General features: G+C 39.0%; 1 protein-coding gene across 1 annotated transcript; it reads left to right on the forward strand.

Moving 5' to 3' along the window:
* The first annotated feature begins 283 nt into the window (after positions 1–283).
* Positions 284–17,554, forward strand: mtres1 (mitochondrial transcription rescue factor 1). Its single transcript, XM_039747878.1, has 4 exons — positions 284–377; positions 781–1,213; positions 13,115–13,187; positions 16,906–17,554. The coding sequence occupies exons 2-4, from the start codon at positions 789–791 to the stop codon at positions 17,083–17,085; spliced, it is 678 nt and encodes a 225-aa protein (XP_039603812.1). The 5' UTR covers positions 284–377; positions 781–788; the 3' UTR covers positions 17,086–17,554.
* Positions 17,555–18,732: the final 1,178 nt, after the last annotated feature.

Raw genomic sequence — 18,732 nt, forward strand, 5'->3', positions numbered from 1 at the left:
TGCGTCGCGTCGCGTGAAGTATAACTCCGGCCTTAGACTTCACTTTCTGCGAAGCTGATGCGGACGTCCTCGATCTGATATTAAATTTACATTGCCAGACGTGTTTCAGAATATACACAAAATGCTAACAATATATTTCAAGCGTTCTTCCAATGATGTGAAGTCGAATTGCTTCTTGGGAGTGCTGTTAGGAGCAGGAGTGGGAATACGCAAGCTGAAGTGGAATGGTGCGTGCGCAGTCAACACCTTTTGTTTACTACCACGAGGGGGCTCTGCTGTCTTTTCTATATGCGCTTTATTAGTCGTGTGACTCTCTTGGAAAAAATGCGCAGGATTCTTTGAGCGGTGAAATGTTAGCAGTGCACGCCTTTCAACAGGTAGGTGGGAAGCATGTCTTTAGTTACTTATTTATGGTATGTTGTCAGTACAGTGTTGGATTTGTTGCAGTTTAGTACGCAGAGCGATATTTTATGCTTAGAGCTGTTTGAAAATGAATGCACTTTAGCAATAATGTGTCAGTAGTAGTCAGTTTATAGAGGACTCTCCTGCTAGTGTTCTGTAGAAGAGTGACCGTGCTTAGGGAGCACCTAATGATTTGATTGTCACCTTGTACATTTGAGTCTTACTGTTATTGTTTGCGTTCATTTGTTTTCCATTGCTACATGCATATATGTTGTACACCGTTTTAAATCCATGCAACATTTTAGTGACACGTGTGTGTTTGTTTATTTAGTTATACAAAAGGACATATTTTGACCTCAGAATGTTCCTTATTTTCAGGACATGCCATGTATACATTGCCGATTTATTTCCATACCGTAAGGAAGCTGACACAGCTGGCTTTCAGGTGTCCGAGGTCGACAACTCGGAGTCGGTGCTGCGCGGCGTGGTGCCACAAAATAACCATAGATGAACGTCATTCCAATAGGAGATGCCTGCTAAGCGCGCAAAGACATCTTAACAACAACCATGAGATGGTTTGGCTTGGCCTGACGGAAATGTCTGTCAGGTTTAAAAGCAGCAAGTCCAGTAAAAAAGACAGAAAGATTAGAGAGGAGGAGGAGGAAGATGACGACGATCCGGAGAAAAGCGATTATGAGGATGACCCTCAATCTGACCCTAACCTGCCCAAGGATTTCAAAGATTTGGAAAAGTCAATTCAGTCCTTTCGCTATGATTTTGTTATGAAGGCTGGACTGGACATTGCCCGCAAGTAAGTTTTCATTTTGGCTTTACACTGCTGACATCCATACAAATCAAATTGTATTTGTCATGAATAGTTATACAATCAGTACAGTATGTAGTGAAATGCTTGGTTGCTGAACTCCAACATTACATTGAAGAAGAATATAAAAGGACAGTACATACTAACACACGACTTTACAAATATCAGCAGAAATCACAATGTTAAATGAATGCAATATGCATTATACCAGACTTGTGAATCATGTGACTCGCATATGATGAAATAACTAATTGTAAGAGGGTCCACAGTAGGGCATCATGTAGCTCTAGACACTGACCCATTTAGGATGTGGATGGACTGTCCAAAGGAGCTCCTTTTCTCAGTGTCTCTGAACTGGTCATGTTTTCCTGACTGCAGCACAGAGAAGAGGCCGTTGTTGGGCTGGTTGGTATCTCTGATAGTTTTAATTTGTCCTGGCTCCACATTGCATTGTATAGATGTCCTGGAAGTTTGAAAGTGTAGACCCAGTGGTGCGTTGAGCTGACTGCACCACTCTCTGCCGTGCTTTGTGGTCCTGCTGTGTGCTGTTCCCAAACCAGGCAGTAATACTTCCTGCCAAGATAATCGTAATAGTGGATGGTAAAGACGTTGTTGTGTCTTCTTCATCAAAGTGTCTGATATGGAGACCAAAGTATCTGAAACAGTCCACCCTCTTCACCTGAGTGCTCTTAATACTGTGGGGGTGATAGTGCCTCTGCTGTTTTCTCTCAAAGTTTACAATCCGCTCCTTTGTTTTGCTGACATTCAGGAGTAGACAGTTGTGCTACACCAGTGTGTCAGAATCTCCATTTCATCTGGGTAAGCCTGCTCATTTTTGTTAGAAATCAGGCTTACCACAGCTGTATCAGTAAACTTAACATTGATGCTGAGTCAGGTGCAGCCATGTGGTCATATATGTACTGTAGATCGAGTATGGTAGAGGACTTGGAACACAACATACACATAGAGAACAAAAAAAAACGAAAACATAGATTGTCATTTTTAGAGTAATATGCAGCTAATTAATAACAGAAGTGCTATTGTGCTGGGAAACAATAAAGTTTATGCTTACACTGGGATTCAGTGAGCTAAATAATACTGACCTTTTGTGCAAAGTGTAAATCCAAGGCTTCAATTAGTGAGCGTATTTCAGTTTACTTTACATCCTAGCAAACTGACACTTTTATTAAGTTTTAAAACATATGGCGGACATGTTTTAATTACATCACTTTTACAATCTCATCCCAGCTACATTATGAAAGGACTGCAGGAGTGACGTGAGTGTAATCAGCACTGTTCTACACAATACAGGATTCATTTGTTTTAGCTTGAAGAAACTCTTTTAAATGATTTTTTACTGTCGTAGCATTTTGAAAACATTCTCTGTGACAGAGTGAGGAGCTGAGCAACACAGGATGATTTTGGAGTTTTACAACAGTTTATCCTGACTGAGGACAGCCATTTGACGTGTTTTGGGCACATACTTAGAATGACTTTTGGTTTTACGAACTGGTGGTGTACAAGACACAGCCCACTTTAGAATGCAGTTTTATGTGTCAAATTAATATATGTCATAATCGTGAAAAAATAACTTTGACTTGGAAAAGACCAAAGTTATCCTTTAATTCATAGGTCACAGCAAGTCATAGGTGACATTTAGTCCATTTTCTGTACATTGTGAAATGCCACAAATGTCACAGGAGGCAAGGGAAAGGGTCATTGATCTGCTGCAGTTTCTGTACCAGCCTTGCTAGACACAATGTTTCATACCACTGTGTCTCAACAGAAGACAAGCGATTGACAGGACAGATCTAGTCACCCTCAAGTGACTGTACCCAAACTGGTTGGGTGCAACAGATTGATCTATCTGAGAGGTCATTAATGATATGCCACATTATTGATGAATCATAATGCAGATATTGGCAAAAGGAAAGTGAGAGACTGGCCTTACATCTCTTAAACATCATGCTTCACTGCCTTGAGTTTACAATGGACTCCACAGCCATAGCATCAGTTCCTCTTAATGGATGAGCTGAAAATCACCCTGTTCAAACAGACAGGTGAGCAAGCACATGGAGGAGGAAAGGAGAACAATTTGCAGATGCCTATGGGGTGGGTTGGCATACACCATGCAGACTGGACAGAGCAACACTTTATTTTTAATGAGGTACATTAAAGGGCTGAAACTGTGCAGCAAATCATCATTCCCTATGGGAGGCCACACAATCTGACCCTACAGCAGAACATTGCCAGGCTAGTAATGGCTGTTGTAGTCACAGCTATCCTGAGGAGTGAGTACTGGGGCCTCACGTATAACGCCGTGCGTAGAACTCGCACTATAACATGGCGTAAGCACAAAAGCCGAAATGTGCTTGCGCAGAGAAAAATCCAGATGCAGGAATCTGTGCGTACTCCAACTTCCACGTTCTTCTGCTACATAAATCCCGATCAGCATGAAAACTAACGCTCGTGCACGCGCTTTATGTAACACCCCAACTCCTCCCAGAATTACGCCTCTTTGAATATGCAAATCAATATAAATCACCCTTAAGCTCATCCTTCTGTGAAAAGACAATGGGAGAAGCACGGGGGAAAATATAAGAATTTCAGCGAATACCAAGTGGAAGCAAAGGAAAAACATACTATTTGTTCAAATAAACTGTGGTATAATCAACAAAAGGAAGTTGATCGAGTGACATAGCGTGTTGGAGAAACTTGAAAGCTCACGTTCACAAAATCGCACAGTGCCAGAAATAAAAAAGAAGTCACATATCAAAGTCGCTGTGAAAAGGCGAGTTGTAGCCCACTGTCTGAGTGTCATATGAAAGTTTATTAGGGTACAGAGAAAAAACAGGCACAGTGGGGGGAAAAAAGCACGAAATGTCAACTTCAATCTCGACATTGCCACTTTAATTATGTAGTTTATTTTGCCATTAAAGTAGAACATCATAAACTTCATCTTAAAATCGTTTAATTAACCAGTTTCTCAAATCACATCATAATTAAAGTAGCACGTTAAACGCTTTGTTTTGTATTTGATCTTCTATGTGCCTATGTGTGTGAATCACTACTTGTTTCTTAAACCGGCTCTCTTCCTCCACCTGGACACAGAATCCATTACATTTGTGATATTACAGCTCTTTGAATAACTAAAATACAGAGATGTATACGTGATATCATTAAGAGTTAAAACACGTTATTAAACATGGGTTTTACAGCGCAGCGATTGTGCACGACCATCAATGAAATTATTTATTGCAGCAGTACTCAGAGGGCTCTAGGTTTGTGGTGGCACTGGGCAGAGAAAGAATCGGTGGCTCCTTCGCCCGCCAATGTCAGTGAGGTAGCTTATGCACGGCGGATGGCCACGTCCGTTGCAGACACTAGCCGCCTCGTGTTCATGACACAAGCATTTAACTTTTGTGGAAATTTGCCGCTGCATGGGTTTTTAGCTGTGTCGTTATTTTCTCTTTCTGTTTTATATTCAATATGTATTGACGTGGCCGCCCATGCAGTTCTTGGTTTTCTTTCCCCAAGTAACCGATTGCCACACAATCAGCTCTGTAATAGAAGTTAAGCCATCTGTAAACTTAGAGCACTGATTCTTTAAAACGTTTAAGGAACATTGAAATATCTTCGTAGTACAGGTTTAATTATTCTATCCTTAACGACACTCCCAGTGAAGAATATAGATTATTTAAATGAAGTTAAAGTTTTACCTGTATAATATAATAAACATATTTTGCTGCATTTCATCTTAAAAATGATATTGTCATCATATGTAAATACGCGCTTTATAAAGTGGCTCAGGTTGTGCAATATTATAACTGTAGTACAAGTTTATAGTGAGGTAATTGTACTTATAAGTGCAAACAGTTCTACAAGGAGCAGTGATTGAGTGCATTTAAAGTTCTTGGGATGAAACTGTTTCTGAACTGTACAGGAAAGGCTTTAAAATGTTTTGCAGTGGCTGAGACAGCGTGTCCTTAAAGCTGTATACCGATAATTCTCTTTCCGATCAGCTGCTGCTGTGATTCACACTCCGATACAGTGATAATAAATACTCTGAGTGGTGCAGTGAGAGTAATATGGAAAAAGATGATCCACTGTGGCAACTCCTAACGGGAACAGCTGAAAGAAGAAGGTGCAGTGAGAGTAACAACGCTAAAGCAGTTATGGTATTTGGAATACTATGGCTGTTCCCTGGACCATTATATTGTTAAAAGTTAATTACAATCAAATGTGTTACACTAATAAACAATATGCGGTTAGTTTCAGTGTATTTATAAAGCCGCGTCAGGAAAATAAGGTGTAACCACATAGGAACAGTAGCACTGCTTTGACGTTGGGTGCCACCAGTCTGCAAAACCGAGCGGAGAACTTGCGTACGACAAGGCATGAGGTACCGTGGAAAAGTGCGTGGCTTTACACCAAGTGTAGGTTTTATACATCGCGATTTGAACGTGGAAAAGTTCTTACGCAACATTTCTGTGCGTACTCACCGTTTATACATGAGGCCCCTGGTGCGCAGGTACCTGCCTTTGGTCTTGAACTTCGCCCCAATGGTCTACTTTGGGATGCCCTGGATGACAATGATGTAACACTGCAAGAATCGGTTAAGATCTCACAAAAGTTGATTCAGGGGCCATAAGTGTCAAAGATATCAAGCTGTGGTGGCTAAACAAGGTACTGATAGACTGCAAGGCAACTGTTGTTAATGTTTATGGTTGTTATCTTTTTCTTGTTTTCTTATTTTCATTTGTTTTTTGATATTTCAACAATGCAAGAGTATTGCATCTCTTTTTTTCCCATCATTGTATATTTAAAAAAAATTTTTTTGAATGCACATAAGGCAAGATTCAACCGTGCTACAGTTACTCCTCTCAGGGGCAGATGAGTGTTTTCAGTGCGAGATAACTGCTCACTAAAAATAAACCACACATTCTTTGCAGTTCAGACACAACAAAACCGATAAATCTAAAATGTGTCTGTTACTTGTCTTCCACTGTTCAAATTGAAGTACAAATGTTTTTATTTTTTTCTGCTAACTTTCTTGTCAAGCTGTCAGAATGACCAGCAGTTTTTCCTGGTTTTAGTCTTGACTGCACACTGTGCCTTAATGTACAGCAATTTCACATTCACTGAAAATGGTTGTTTACTTTTATAATATACCATGTGATGCACATGTTAGTGAAACATTGGTTTGTATCTGGATAGTGCTGTCATCCTTGGATTATTCCTTTTAGTCTGCGTGCAGGTCTAGAAGACCACCTGTAAAGCTATAGTGACTGTAGTTCTTTTACTGGGACTTACCTGCAAATCCTTCACAGCCCACTTCATTGGACTTACAGTGCTGCCCCCCTGTGTTTACAGCACTGGTTCATCAGGTCCCTATTTCTGGTATTTTTCTGTGCCAAAAGAGTACCTGCAATTTTGTAAGAAAGCCTGCCATGTGTTTTATGCTTATAAGAAATTTTGGAAAATGCATGGTTCTGTGAGAGCAACATGCCGGTATGGTGGGTAGCCCAGCAGCCTCATGGAGCCATTGACCTGGTTGTAGTGCATGCAGACTTCTCACATTCTCCTGATGTACAGTGCATCCAGAATATATTCACAGCGCATCACTTTTTCCACATTTTGTCATGTTACAGCCTTATTCCAAAATTGATTAAATTCATTTTTTTTCTCAGAATTCTACACAACACCCCATAATGACAACGTGAAAAAGTTTATTTGGGGTTTTTGCAAATTTATTAAAAATAAAAAAACTGAGAAATCACATGTACATAAGTATTCACAGCCTTTGCTCAATACTTTGTCGATGCACCTTTGGCAGCAATTACAGCCTCAAGTCTTTTTGAATATGATGCCACAAGCTTGGCACACCTATCCTTGGCCTGTTTCGCCCATTCCTCTTTGCAGCATCTCTCAAGCTCCATCAAGTTGGATGGGAAGTGTTGGTGCACAGCCATTTTAAGATCTCTCCAGAATGTTCAATCAGATTCAAGTCTGGGCTCTGGCTGGGCCACTAAAGACATTCACAGAGTTGTCCTGAAGCCACTCCTTTGATATCTTGGCTGTGTGCTTAGGGTCGTTGTCCTGCTGACAGATGAACCGTCGCCCTAGTCTGAGGTCAAGACCCCTAGTCTGAGGTCAAGACCGCTCTGGAGCAGGTTCTGCCGCTGAAAAACATCCCCACAGCATGATGCTGCCACCACCATGCTTCACTGTAGGGATGGTATTGGCCGGGTGATGAGCGGTGCCTGGTTTCCTCCAAACGTGATGCCTGGCATTCACACCAGAGAGTTCAATTTTTGTCTCATCAGACCAGAGAATTTTGTTTCTCATGGTCTGAGAGTCCTTCAGGTGCCTTTTGGCAAACTCCAGGCGGGCTGCCATGTGCCTTTTACTAAGGAGTTGCTTCCGTCTGGCCACTCTACCATACAGGCTTGATTGGTGGATTGCTGCAGAGATGGTTTTCCTTCTGGAAGGTTCTCTTCTCTCCACAGAGGACCTCTGGAGCTCTGACAGAGTGACCTTTGGGTTCTTGGTCACCTCCCTGACTAAGACCCTTCTCCCCCGATCGCTCAGTTTAGATGGCCAGCCAGCTCTAGGAAGAGTCCTGGTGGTTTCGAACTTCTTCCACTTACAGATGATGGAGGCCACTGTGCTCATTGGGACCTTCAAAGCAGCAGAAATGTTTCTGTAACCTTCCCCAGATTTGTGCATCAAGACAATCCTGTCTCGGAGGTCTACAGACAATTCCTTTGACTTCATGCTTGGTTTGTGCTCTGACATGAACTGTCAACTGTGGGACCTTATATAGACAGGTGTGTGCCTTTCCAAATCATGTCCAATCAACTGAATTTACCACAGGTGGACTCCAATTAACCTGCAGAAACATCTCAAGGATGAGCAGGGGAAACAGGATGCACCTCAGCTCAATTGTGAGCTTCATGGCAAAGGCTGTGAATACTTATGTGCTTTATTGTGCTTTCTCAATTTTTTTATTTTTTATAAATTTGCAAAAGTCTCAAGTAAACTTTTTTCACGTTGTCATTATGGGGTGTTGTGTGTAGAATTCTGAGGAAAAAAATGAAATTAATCCATTTTGGAATAAGGCTGTAACATAACAAAATGTGGAAAAAGTGATGTGCTGTGAATACTTTCCAGATGCACTGTATGTGTGAGTTAGCGTAGGTGAGTGCAGAAAAGACAAACTTGGACATAACTTCAAATTATTAATTCATTCTACATCAAGCACACTCTTTCAATTTTATGTGTGCTCGTATTAAAACAATAAAGGAGCAGGATGATCCAGAAGTGTGAATTCATTCTTGTGTGTCAGATGTGAATTTTGATGAAAGTGAAATGCACACTGTTGAGCAGAACTGATTTGGAGTACTTGAGAGAAACAGAGGTGGCATATATAAACTGAAAATGAATCAAAGGCAGAAGTTGGTGACAGAATTGGCTGGTTCAATTCCCCAAACATAGTTTGCGCTGAGAATTAGGACTGGGAAATAGTGATTTAAACTGTTCTGTCTTATTCAGATTTTGTTTAATATAGTGCTTTCCTATTAGACTGATTCTTAAATCACTTTATATGAAAATGTCTTTTACAATAATAACAATACTTAGATTTGACTTGGAGTCACATAGTGCCACTGACTAACCTGGCCTGTGGTATAGGAAGAGACCAGAGAACCCAAAGAAATTCCACACACATTCAGGGTGAATAAGCAAATTCTGCAGGAACAGCGACCTGCCTGACTTCTGGGTTTCTAGTTATAAAAGGTAGATATCAAGCTACTGGTGTTAAGCGTATTCCTGATACTACCGATCTCCTGTAAATTACAATAAAGAGTATGCACTGGCAATGGTTAAACGTTTTAGCTTTTGAAGTCTACTGGCTGTAAGGCAAAGAGAAAGTAGAAGAAATCCTTTTAGTTGTATCTGTTTTTGATGCTCTTCATGTGAACAGAGTGAAAGCAAACATTTAAGAAATTTACACATGTAATAAAAGTTCCAGATGTAGTAAAATGGATGTTGCTCAAATCTGCTTAATAAGTAGAATGATGGTCATCATGCTTGAATGGCCACATTTTCTTTTCTGCTTCTTTTAATTACTATTTTGATTTCTTCATTTTAATCAAAAGAACTGTGGAAACACAGGGTGAATGATTTTAAGGTGCTTGAAGAATGGAGTGTAGCTGACCCCTGCTGGGTGATATTGGGAGTGCTGACTTTATTTTCTTGTGCAGAAACTTGAATGTCTTGAGTTAGGTATTCATTCTACTGAGCCTCACAAAGCCCCTAAATATCTCATCTCCTCTTCCCATCCACTTTTCGTGGCGAGGGTTGCTGTGTCCTTAATATATTAACTAAAATGTGAAATGAGGCTGATATTTCTGTTTACCTTCTTCAGAATTAGTTTTAACAGTCATCAGTGTTAGAATGTTAGAAAATAACCCAGTGCAGTGCCAAGACCTAAAGCAACTTATGACAAAAGAATATATACTGTGTATATAATAAATAAATATATATCTGTGTGTACTTTCAGTTTATGCTGTTTATCTCAAGCAGCCCATTTATTTTTTTGAATTATCTTAACAACAACTTTTTTTTCCACATTTAGCTTATAAACTATCCCACAGCATTAGAATCTTTATTGGAAAAAAAATACAATACAGTTTATTTTTGTATAGCCCAAAATCACACAGGAAGTGCCGCAATGGGCTTTAACAGGCCCTGCCTCTTGACAGCCCCCCAGCCTTGACTCTCTAAGAAGACAAGGAAAAACTCCCAAAAAACCTTGTACAGTAGGGAAAAATGGAAGAAACCTTGGGAAAGGCAGTTCACCCTTTCCAGGTAGGTTGGGCGTGCAGTGGGTGTCAAAAGAAGGGGGACAATACAATACACAGAACAGAACAAATCCTTAATACAGTATAAAAATAAAAATTTTAGAAGTACGGAGCAGAATTTAACAGTAGATGATGTCACATAATAAGATTTGGATATTTTTAGAGTCCTGGAGACCTCAGCCATCAAGTTGTCTCCCCCATTTGGCCATTCCACGGCTAAAATGTTGCTTGGCCAGCCAATCCGATAAATCCAAAATAAAGTATGTTACTGTGTTCTTATGTTCTGGCTGCAGGCAGAGTCTTTGCCCAAATGCATTAGGAATTTGAAAGTGAAAGACATTAATAATTGTCAGTGTCAGCAATAAAATCGACTAATTAAATGTTTTTGTTGTTACTTACTGTACACATTCTGATAAATGAGACCTAGTATGGTGGTGCCTTGTTAAAGCTGCTACTTCACAGTTCCAGCAGACGGTGTTTGAGTGCCAACCCCTTTGCTATCTGTGTTGCTTTTGCTTGTTCTCCCCGTGTCTCTGTGGGTATTTTATTTTGGTTTTCCTCTCATTTGCCAATGATATGCATGTCAAATTTGTTGGAGCAGTTTAAATTAGGTTTGAACTTGTTCATTAATGTGCTCAGCCATGCAAAGATTGTTTTTTGTTATTTATACAAGATTTATTCCTGCCCTGGGCTGAATGTTGTCATACACCTCCAAGGCCCAACACTAGATTACCATAAGTAAGCTTTGTAATTGGATGGATGGATGAATGATAAGTGAGCCATCAGATGTTACTGTGCAGCTTGCAGTGCTATTTGACAGGAAATCCTGAAGAGCCATCTTAAATTCACACTGGATATGAGTCTGTGGTTGGTACTGAGGAGGAGCCCTGTTAGCTAAAAGTTAAATGTGTTTGCCCGCCTTGGCAATGTTGGGAGAGCCACTGGTCTCAGCTCATAGCAATGTTTAACAGATTTTAAAATCCACTTCTTCCTGAGGATGGTGATATTCAGAAGAGTAACATCTGTGGGGATGGGAAATACTTATAGTTACAAAATGACAAAGAAAATGAATCCACAGTAGGTAGTAAATATGACATGACAAAAAATGAAAATGAAATCTCCTCAAGTGTGACTGTTGCCAATTAATTAAAAGCTCCTGTCATGAATAGTAGTAACTGCCTATCCTTTACATCCCTTAGCTCCACTTTAGTTATTATGTAAATAAAAGTGAAGTGTTAGTAAAATGCTTTGGTGCTTAACCAATATATTAAGTATTTTTATACACTAAGTGTGTAGGTAATAAAAATGGTAGGTTCCTCTCACCATCCAAAATGATACAGGTTAGGTGGATTGGACCCATTGCGTGTGTGTGTGTGTCTTCACCCTGCGATGGACTTGCACCCCATCCATGCATTGTTCCTGCCTTGTGCCTGATAATTACTAGGATAGGCTCCAGCATCTCCACAATCCCTGCCCTGGATACGCATGTTAAGAAAATGGATGGATAGTATTCATCCTGAATTATGACCTAAATATTAGGAATAAATTTACAATTTTCTAATAATTAAACTCTCAACAAGATAGGTTAAAGGGTTTCAGCTCAGGAATAGGTTCAAGTAGATGAATGACAGATTTATGCCGTCTGTAATGAAATTTACTGTAAATAAAACAATTTGGAAAAAATGGGCACATTATCTCTTTTAAAACATATTGATTTTGTGATGAGTCAAAGGGCGGTTAAGGCTATGTTATATTTCAGGCAGAGACAAACTTGGCCTGCTTCATGCATGCAGAACAATATCAACAGACCCAGAGCAGTGTCAGTTAATGCTGTCACACACACAAGGAGCTTTCAAAATTTACTTCAAGAACAGGTTCATGACACCATTCTTAAATGATCTAAGTGGAAACATAGACCTCCGAACAACTTGGTTCTTGACTCTATAATGCTAAACAGTGTTACCATTGATTTATAAAATTTTATTTTACAATTGTACTTCTTTGTGTACTGCCTGAGACCTAGAATGTGTAGCATTCACTTCTTTTATTAACAGAGGCACCGTAAGCCTGTACATGCATCACACCACTACAATGAGCAAGTCATCTCGGTATTCGCAGTATAGGACTCCTTAGGTGTTGAATTGTTGGGATGTATGGGATTATGGTGTTCCATCTTATTTTGGCTACGCTCCCTTGTCCACAGTTTACATAAGCACTGGCCAGTGAGTTGGTTTCCTACAGCTCCTGTGGAGAAAGCGATTTTTTGCTGTTATATAAGAAATTGTTGTCTCCTTGTATTGTGATGAATCATTCAAAATAAAGTAATTCTTTTATTTTTGGCCTTTCATCCTGGCTAGCACCTTTTTCTTTTAGTGAGTACTCAAGTTCTCATTGTTTTCTCTATTCAAGCCAGAGGCACAACAGTACTGTAGTGATCAGTGTTTAGGACTGGTGTGTGCATGAATGCCCTCTGAGGGACAGCACAAATTCTTGCCACTCATTACACTGCTTATTGAAAGCCTCAACAAACTGATTCCTAACAACTAGCCTGAAATCATAAGGATGTACATACAACCTGTCAGGTTAGTGCAGGCCATTTACTCCAACATAGCTTGTCATTTCTGTTCATCTTCTTGCAAAATGTAGAGTTTTGAAGGTCTCACAGTTTATTTGATCTATATAGCTCTGCATGTCTGTGAATAACAAAATCTAAACTGCCATATTTTGTATGGGATTTTGTTTTGCACTCACAAGGCACTGCACAAATAAGACATGAAATGAAATGTACTTGAGCTGTAAGCAGAAACAGAAAATTGAATTCTATGCTAGGATTACAAGGTTTCCAGTTAATGTCTGTCCTTGTACTGCAACAGGGAATGGGCCATAAGCATGTGTTAGCATTTCTGCTTTCAGGACAAAATAACGTCTAAAGATTCTTGGCTTTTTGATCATATTAGGTTTTAAAGAATTTGTCTATTTCATTGTGTTTTGTTTCTTATTAATGTAGTTACTGTTCCTTTTTCAGCAAAGTGGAAGATGCATTCTATGCTAACAAACTGAGGCTTAATGGACAGAAGCTTATAAAGAAAAGTAAAACGGTAGGTAATGCAATATTCCTGGAAAAAAGATATGTTTGAGGCCTGCTTTGTTGTTGAGATTCAGGTGACTGTGTGGCTGGTTAATCCAAGATCTAGGCAGGTTGAGTTGAAGTTCAAATGCCACTTGTAAGATGATACACAGACACGTGCACAAGCTGCCAGAGTGCAGAGGAAACTTGCAGGTTAACCTAAAACAAACGCCTGAAAGCCACAAAAGCTTGAGGGTTTTGCCACATTTACTTAGTGCACTCTGTACACTCTAGGCCTGGGAAGTGTATTTACTGTGTGTTACTCTGACAGAACAATCACACTTACCTGAAAGCAGTGGAATGAAAATATACAAGCACAGAAAAAGCCAAACTTTATTTAACACTAGAATTACCAGAGCCTACGAAAAAACTCGTAGATCCGTCCCACCTTAAAATGCTTCGCACAACTCCGTCAGCGTCATTTGTCCTTTAAATGTGTTGATAAGCAGCAAACAGCATGCAGCCTGCTATCACATCCCCCCCCCATCCCACACAGTTTTCTCAGCTCAAGTCTGTTTACCTGCGTGTCAGTTGCTTAGAGTTGTATAGAGTAAGAAGTCAAGCAAAATTACACCTTTTACAAATACTATATCGTTATTTGGAACACTTGCATTTCATGTGTGTTCCATGTCTACAACAATCTATGTAAATACATCGTTAAAACAGAAATGTTTTTCATGTTTTAGTAATAATTAACAAAATGTAGACATGAAGCTTATAATGTGTGAAGCCTGAATTCCAAATATCAAAGAAACACTTTCACAAAAGGTACGAATATAACAGAACAGATGCGCTTCCATTCAAAAATATAACTGCAGAAAAAAAACTCGCGTTAAGGTGCGACATTGACACACATTTGCTATGACAACTTTGGTGGCGCAACGGTATCAGCTGTTGACTGGTAATCTAAACTTCACGGGTTCAATCCCGGACAAGTCCGTTTTGAGAAGTGAGCTGCTCGCATTCTTACTATTTTAGAATAAAAACATACATTTCATTCCAGTCTATAACAGCTGGTGTAATTTATGATACTTGTAAAGTTTAGCTTTGTTTTCTTTTTTATTTAGTTTTATTCTCTCAGTCCACGTTCACACTCCCAACTCCCCAAAGCGCATTTGACACTGCTGTTTTCAAAAGTGGGAAAGCAGCGGACCCTGTTAGCTACCCAGTGGAATTTTATATAAAAAAAAATGTAATTAATGTAGCTCCATAACTATTAACAACATTTATAGAAGCTAGAAGCAACAAAATTCTGAATCAAAATTTCTCCCAAGCATTAATTACCATCTTTTCTAAGAAAAATAAGGACATACTACAATGTGCATTATACAGACCAATCTCGCTTCTGAAAAATGATGTTAAGATACTCTCCAAAGTTCGCTAGGATTGAGAAAGTGTTTCCTTTGGCAATATCACAAGACCAAACCTGATTTAAAGGCACACAGCTTCTAATCTCCGATACTTGTTTAATGTCATGTACTCACCAATTAAACTGGGATCTTATTATCTTTGAACCATTTGATATGGTTGAATGGGACTAGCTTTTCACCACATTGCACACATTTTGGTTCAGCCCAAACATGTGTGCATGGATCAAACTACTTTGTACCAGTCCAGAAGCCTCAGTTTGTATTAACAACAATATTTCAGACTACTTCAAACTAGAACTTGGCACTCAACAAGGATGCCCCCTCTCACCATTGCTGTTTGCATTTGTCATTGAGCCATTGGCTGTTTACTTTCAAGATGATCAGAGATAAAGAAGATTACTAGAGAAGGACTTGAACAAAACACATCACTATATGTAGATGATATGGTACGGTATATATCAGACCCACACAATTCCATGCCATCAGTCCCAAAAGCACTAGCAGAATTTCAAAAGATATCTGGATTCGAAATCAATTTGAATAAAAGTGTGCTTTTTCCAGTGAACTCTCTGGCACATAATATTAGATTGGACACCTTCCCATTTATCTTTGCAGATCAGTTTAAATACCTATGGGTAAACATCACAAGTAAATATAAACCTCTTTTTCAACAAAGTTTTGCTGTCTGCATGGAAAAAATTAAACAGGATGTGAATAGATGATCTACCCTCCATCTGACATTAGCAGGGAGAATCAACACTGTCAAGAGGAACATCCTCCCCAATCTTCTTTTTCTATTTCAATGCATCACCATATACATCATTCTTTATGAAATTACATTAAATCATAACCTAATTTATTTGGATTTTGAAACATCCACACATCCAAAGAGCGACTCTACAATAACCTAAAGCAGAAGGGGTTATATCATGGCACTACCTAACTTTCAGATTTATTATTGGGAGGCTAATATACCAGCTATAGAGACCTCAACATCGACACAGATCGCTGAATATATACAAGCCTGCAATAAAATTTAAATCTTCCAGTACTTTCTTTATGTTCCCTGTTTTCTGCCCCAGTAAATACAAATTATCATCAATATACTAGTAATAATCCAGGTGTCCTTCAATCACTCAGAATATGGAACCAATGTAGGAAGCACTTCAAGACACACAAGCTTTTATCTCTTGCACCTCTACAGTACCTGATAATCACCTTCTACCCTCTCAAATCTACACAGTATGTAACATTTGGAAAATGTCAGGGATTGAAACATTTAGACAGTTTTATATAGATAATGTCTTTGTATCCTATGATGCAATTGCTCTTCAAATTTAACTTCCTATCGACACAATTATTCCACTGCTTTCAAATTAGAAATTTTTCTAAACGGAATCTGCCCACTTCTCCTTGCTTCCCGCCTATTTATATTCAAGAAGATATACTGATCAGCTTCTACAATATATAAAAAACATTTTAAAGTTCATCCTTTCAAAGATCCCAGGGTACGGTGGGGAAAGAATCTTTCACTTAACATTTCAGAAAAGAATTGGAAGGCAGCCATGCATAGAATACAGTGCAGCTCCAAACAGTATACACAAAGCATTTGATCATTCAACTTTAAATCTTTTATTGAGCACATTTATCTTGTTTAAAATTTTCCAAACTGTATCCAGGCCAAGATTCAACCTGTGAATGTTGCAATCGAGCTTGAGCCTCACTGGGCCACATGTTTTGGGCATGTACCAAATTAACAACATTCTGGACAAAAATCTGTGCATGCCTCTCAGACAGCTTTGGTGTCACAATCCCTCCTAATCCATTAACAGCTGTGTTTGGTGTACCTCCAGGTGGGCTTAAGGTGGAGAAGGACAAACAAACGTAATTGCCTTAACTTCACTATTACCACGGAGACTTATCTTCCTCAAATGGAAGGATCCCACCCACCTCTTTTAAGTCGGGGGTAACTGATGTTCTGTATTAATGGAAAAAAATGAATTGTCACTTTGAGGATCTGTTCAAAACTTTTTAAAAAATTTGGCAGGATCTCATCAATAACATTTTAGAATAAGCATCTACTGTATATTGGGTAATGCACTGGTTGCTGGCTCTCCTCCCTTTGCCTTGTGTGGGGGTTGAATTTTGGTTTGTTACATTTGACTTGATTGTATGGAATGTTATTTGCTTCAAATAAAATCAATAAAAATATATGGAAAAAAAACAGCAAAACAGTCTGTTCCGCTGCTTGTTTTCTGTTTTTCAAGGTTTGCCTTTAGTTATTTGTCAAAGTGAATTAAATACAGTTTCTAACTGCAGGTAAAAATCGGAGACACGCTGGACCTGGTGCTGGCTGAAGATAAAGATGAGGACACAGCCACTGTCATGAGGGTGGTAGTCAAAAAAATACTGGGAGAAACAGCCGACAGTGAAAAATACAAAGTTGTACTGAGGCGATGGAAAAACCTCAAGGTCACAAAAGAGGAAATATCCAAGTAAAAAAAAAAACAAGAAGCATGGAAAGTAAAGAAATGTTCATCTGAGCTTACTGTTACCTTGGTGAAGGGTGTCACATATTTACATTTTGATTTCTTTGTTTTTATTGGTATTTTCAAATGTTTGGTCACAGCATGTCTCTTGGTCAAGGGTGGCCTAGCCGTTCTAGTGCTACAAAATGAATTACATGACCTTTACTTTCTAGGAAAGGTGAGGCATTCTGGAAAGATTTGCCCTTTTAAAGTTCTTTATGATTATTTAATAGCAATAATTATGAATCGTTTATGCATCTAATATGAGTGACTTTATCTTCTTATTGTTTGGTTTCTATGAAAATGAATTTGTCCGGGACTTCAGGGTCCACCCTAATGGAATGGAATAGCATCATTCATCTGTGCTGGAGTTCACCATCATGAGTATGTGTCTTTTGATAATGATTTTCCAAATAATAAAACCATAGCTCAGATTTCAAGAGGCTGGTCTTTCATTCCTAGAGAGCTTATGGTGTTTAGCAGGTCATATTTAGACACTGATTTATGAAAATTAATGTTCTGATTTGTATCACTTTTATTTACACTTTTTTGTGTAACAGATCCATAACAAAACACAGTAACTGCAGAAAAATGCTGTCTTGCATAAAAATAAAAAAAATAAAAATTGCTGACAAATTAGACATGATATATTTTTATACTTCATGAACTTCCGTTAGTCTTCTAAGTCTACTTATTGGTGGTCTCAAAATGTGAGTTGAATGATCATCAAGCAATTGAATCCGTTCGTTCTCGCAATGACAGTCTTTATGAACATTTTGCAATAACAGTAAAATAACAAATACAAAATTCATTTTTAACAATCTGTTCGCTGATTGTGGGTGGCATGAGAAGACTTCTTTAGAAGTCCCATCAAGGAGAGTCCTGTGCCGCTTTGTATCTGTTGGCTTAAGCGGGCATTGAACTCCCATGTCAGAATATTTGCAAACACACAGGCTCAGCAGTTCACACACTCACCTAATGACCCCAGGGACCTGCGTTCTGCTCCTGATCTGCTGCCATATTTTAAAGATGTATCTCGTGATTAGGTGTGAGTACCAGGCTCCAGCTCTCCACAACCTGCAACTATGATAAGCAGTTTCATAAAATTGATTGACAAATTTGGGCAGAAGCTTTACTGGAGGTGGTCTGCACTATCCCAGGCTGCAGTCTTTAGTAAAAAAAAAAAAAAAAAGACCAGAAGAGCCAACGTTTCCGCAATACTTGAACAACACATTTTATTCAAGTGGTTTCTTTTCTATGTGGTCTTCTAATGTAAGTCCAGCACCAATCTGACAAACGCAGCTCCATTTCTGCTTCTAATGCTGTGTTCATGTCTGAGTTGTGACGTTTCACCTTCCCACTTGATGTGGATTTCTACGTGAACAGTTCAGAAAAATGTGAGGTGGCTGTTGATTTGTTACTTGGTCTGCTAAAAAAAAAAATAATTCAAGATTAACTGCATTTTTTTGTGGAACTAAAGAACAAAATGAATGTATTAAATGTGTGTTGCTTTGCTGCAGATGCAATTCTTCCAAAAAAATGGCATTTTGGGCTGACCAGATTATATGTTTAATTTTAAACAACTGACTGAGGTGAAAGGTCACAACTTGCACAATTT

This window comes from Polypterus senegalus, chromosome 3, assembly GCF_016835505.1.
Source record: "Polypterus senegalus isolate Bchr_013 chromosome 3, ASM1683550v1, whole genome shotgun sequence".
Taxonomy (NCBI): domain Eukaryota; kingdom Metazoa; phylum Chordata; class Cladistia; order Polypteriformes; family Polypteridae; genus Polypterus; species Polypterus senegalus.

Coding starts and splice junctions, on each gene's coding strand:
- mtres1 (XM_039747878.1), top strand. CDS start 789: ATGTATACATTGCCGATTTATTTCCATACCGTAAGGAAGCTGACACAG. Junction 1,214..13,114: donor GGACTGGACATTGCCCGCAA/GTAAGTTTTCAT, acceptor TTCCTTTTTCAG/CAAAGTGGAAGATGCATTCT. Junction 13,188..16,905: donor TTATAAAGAAAAGTAAAACG/GTAGGTAATGCA, acceptor TTCTAACTGCAG/GTAAAAATCGGAGACACGCT.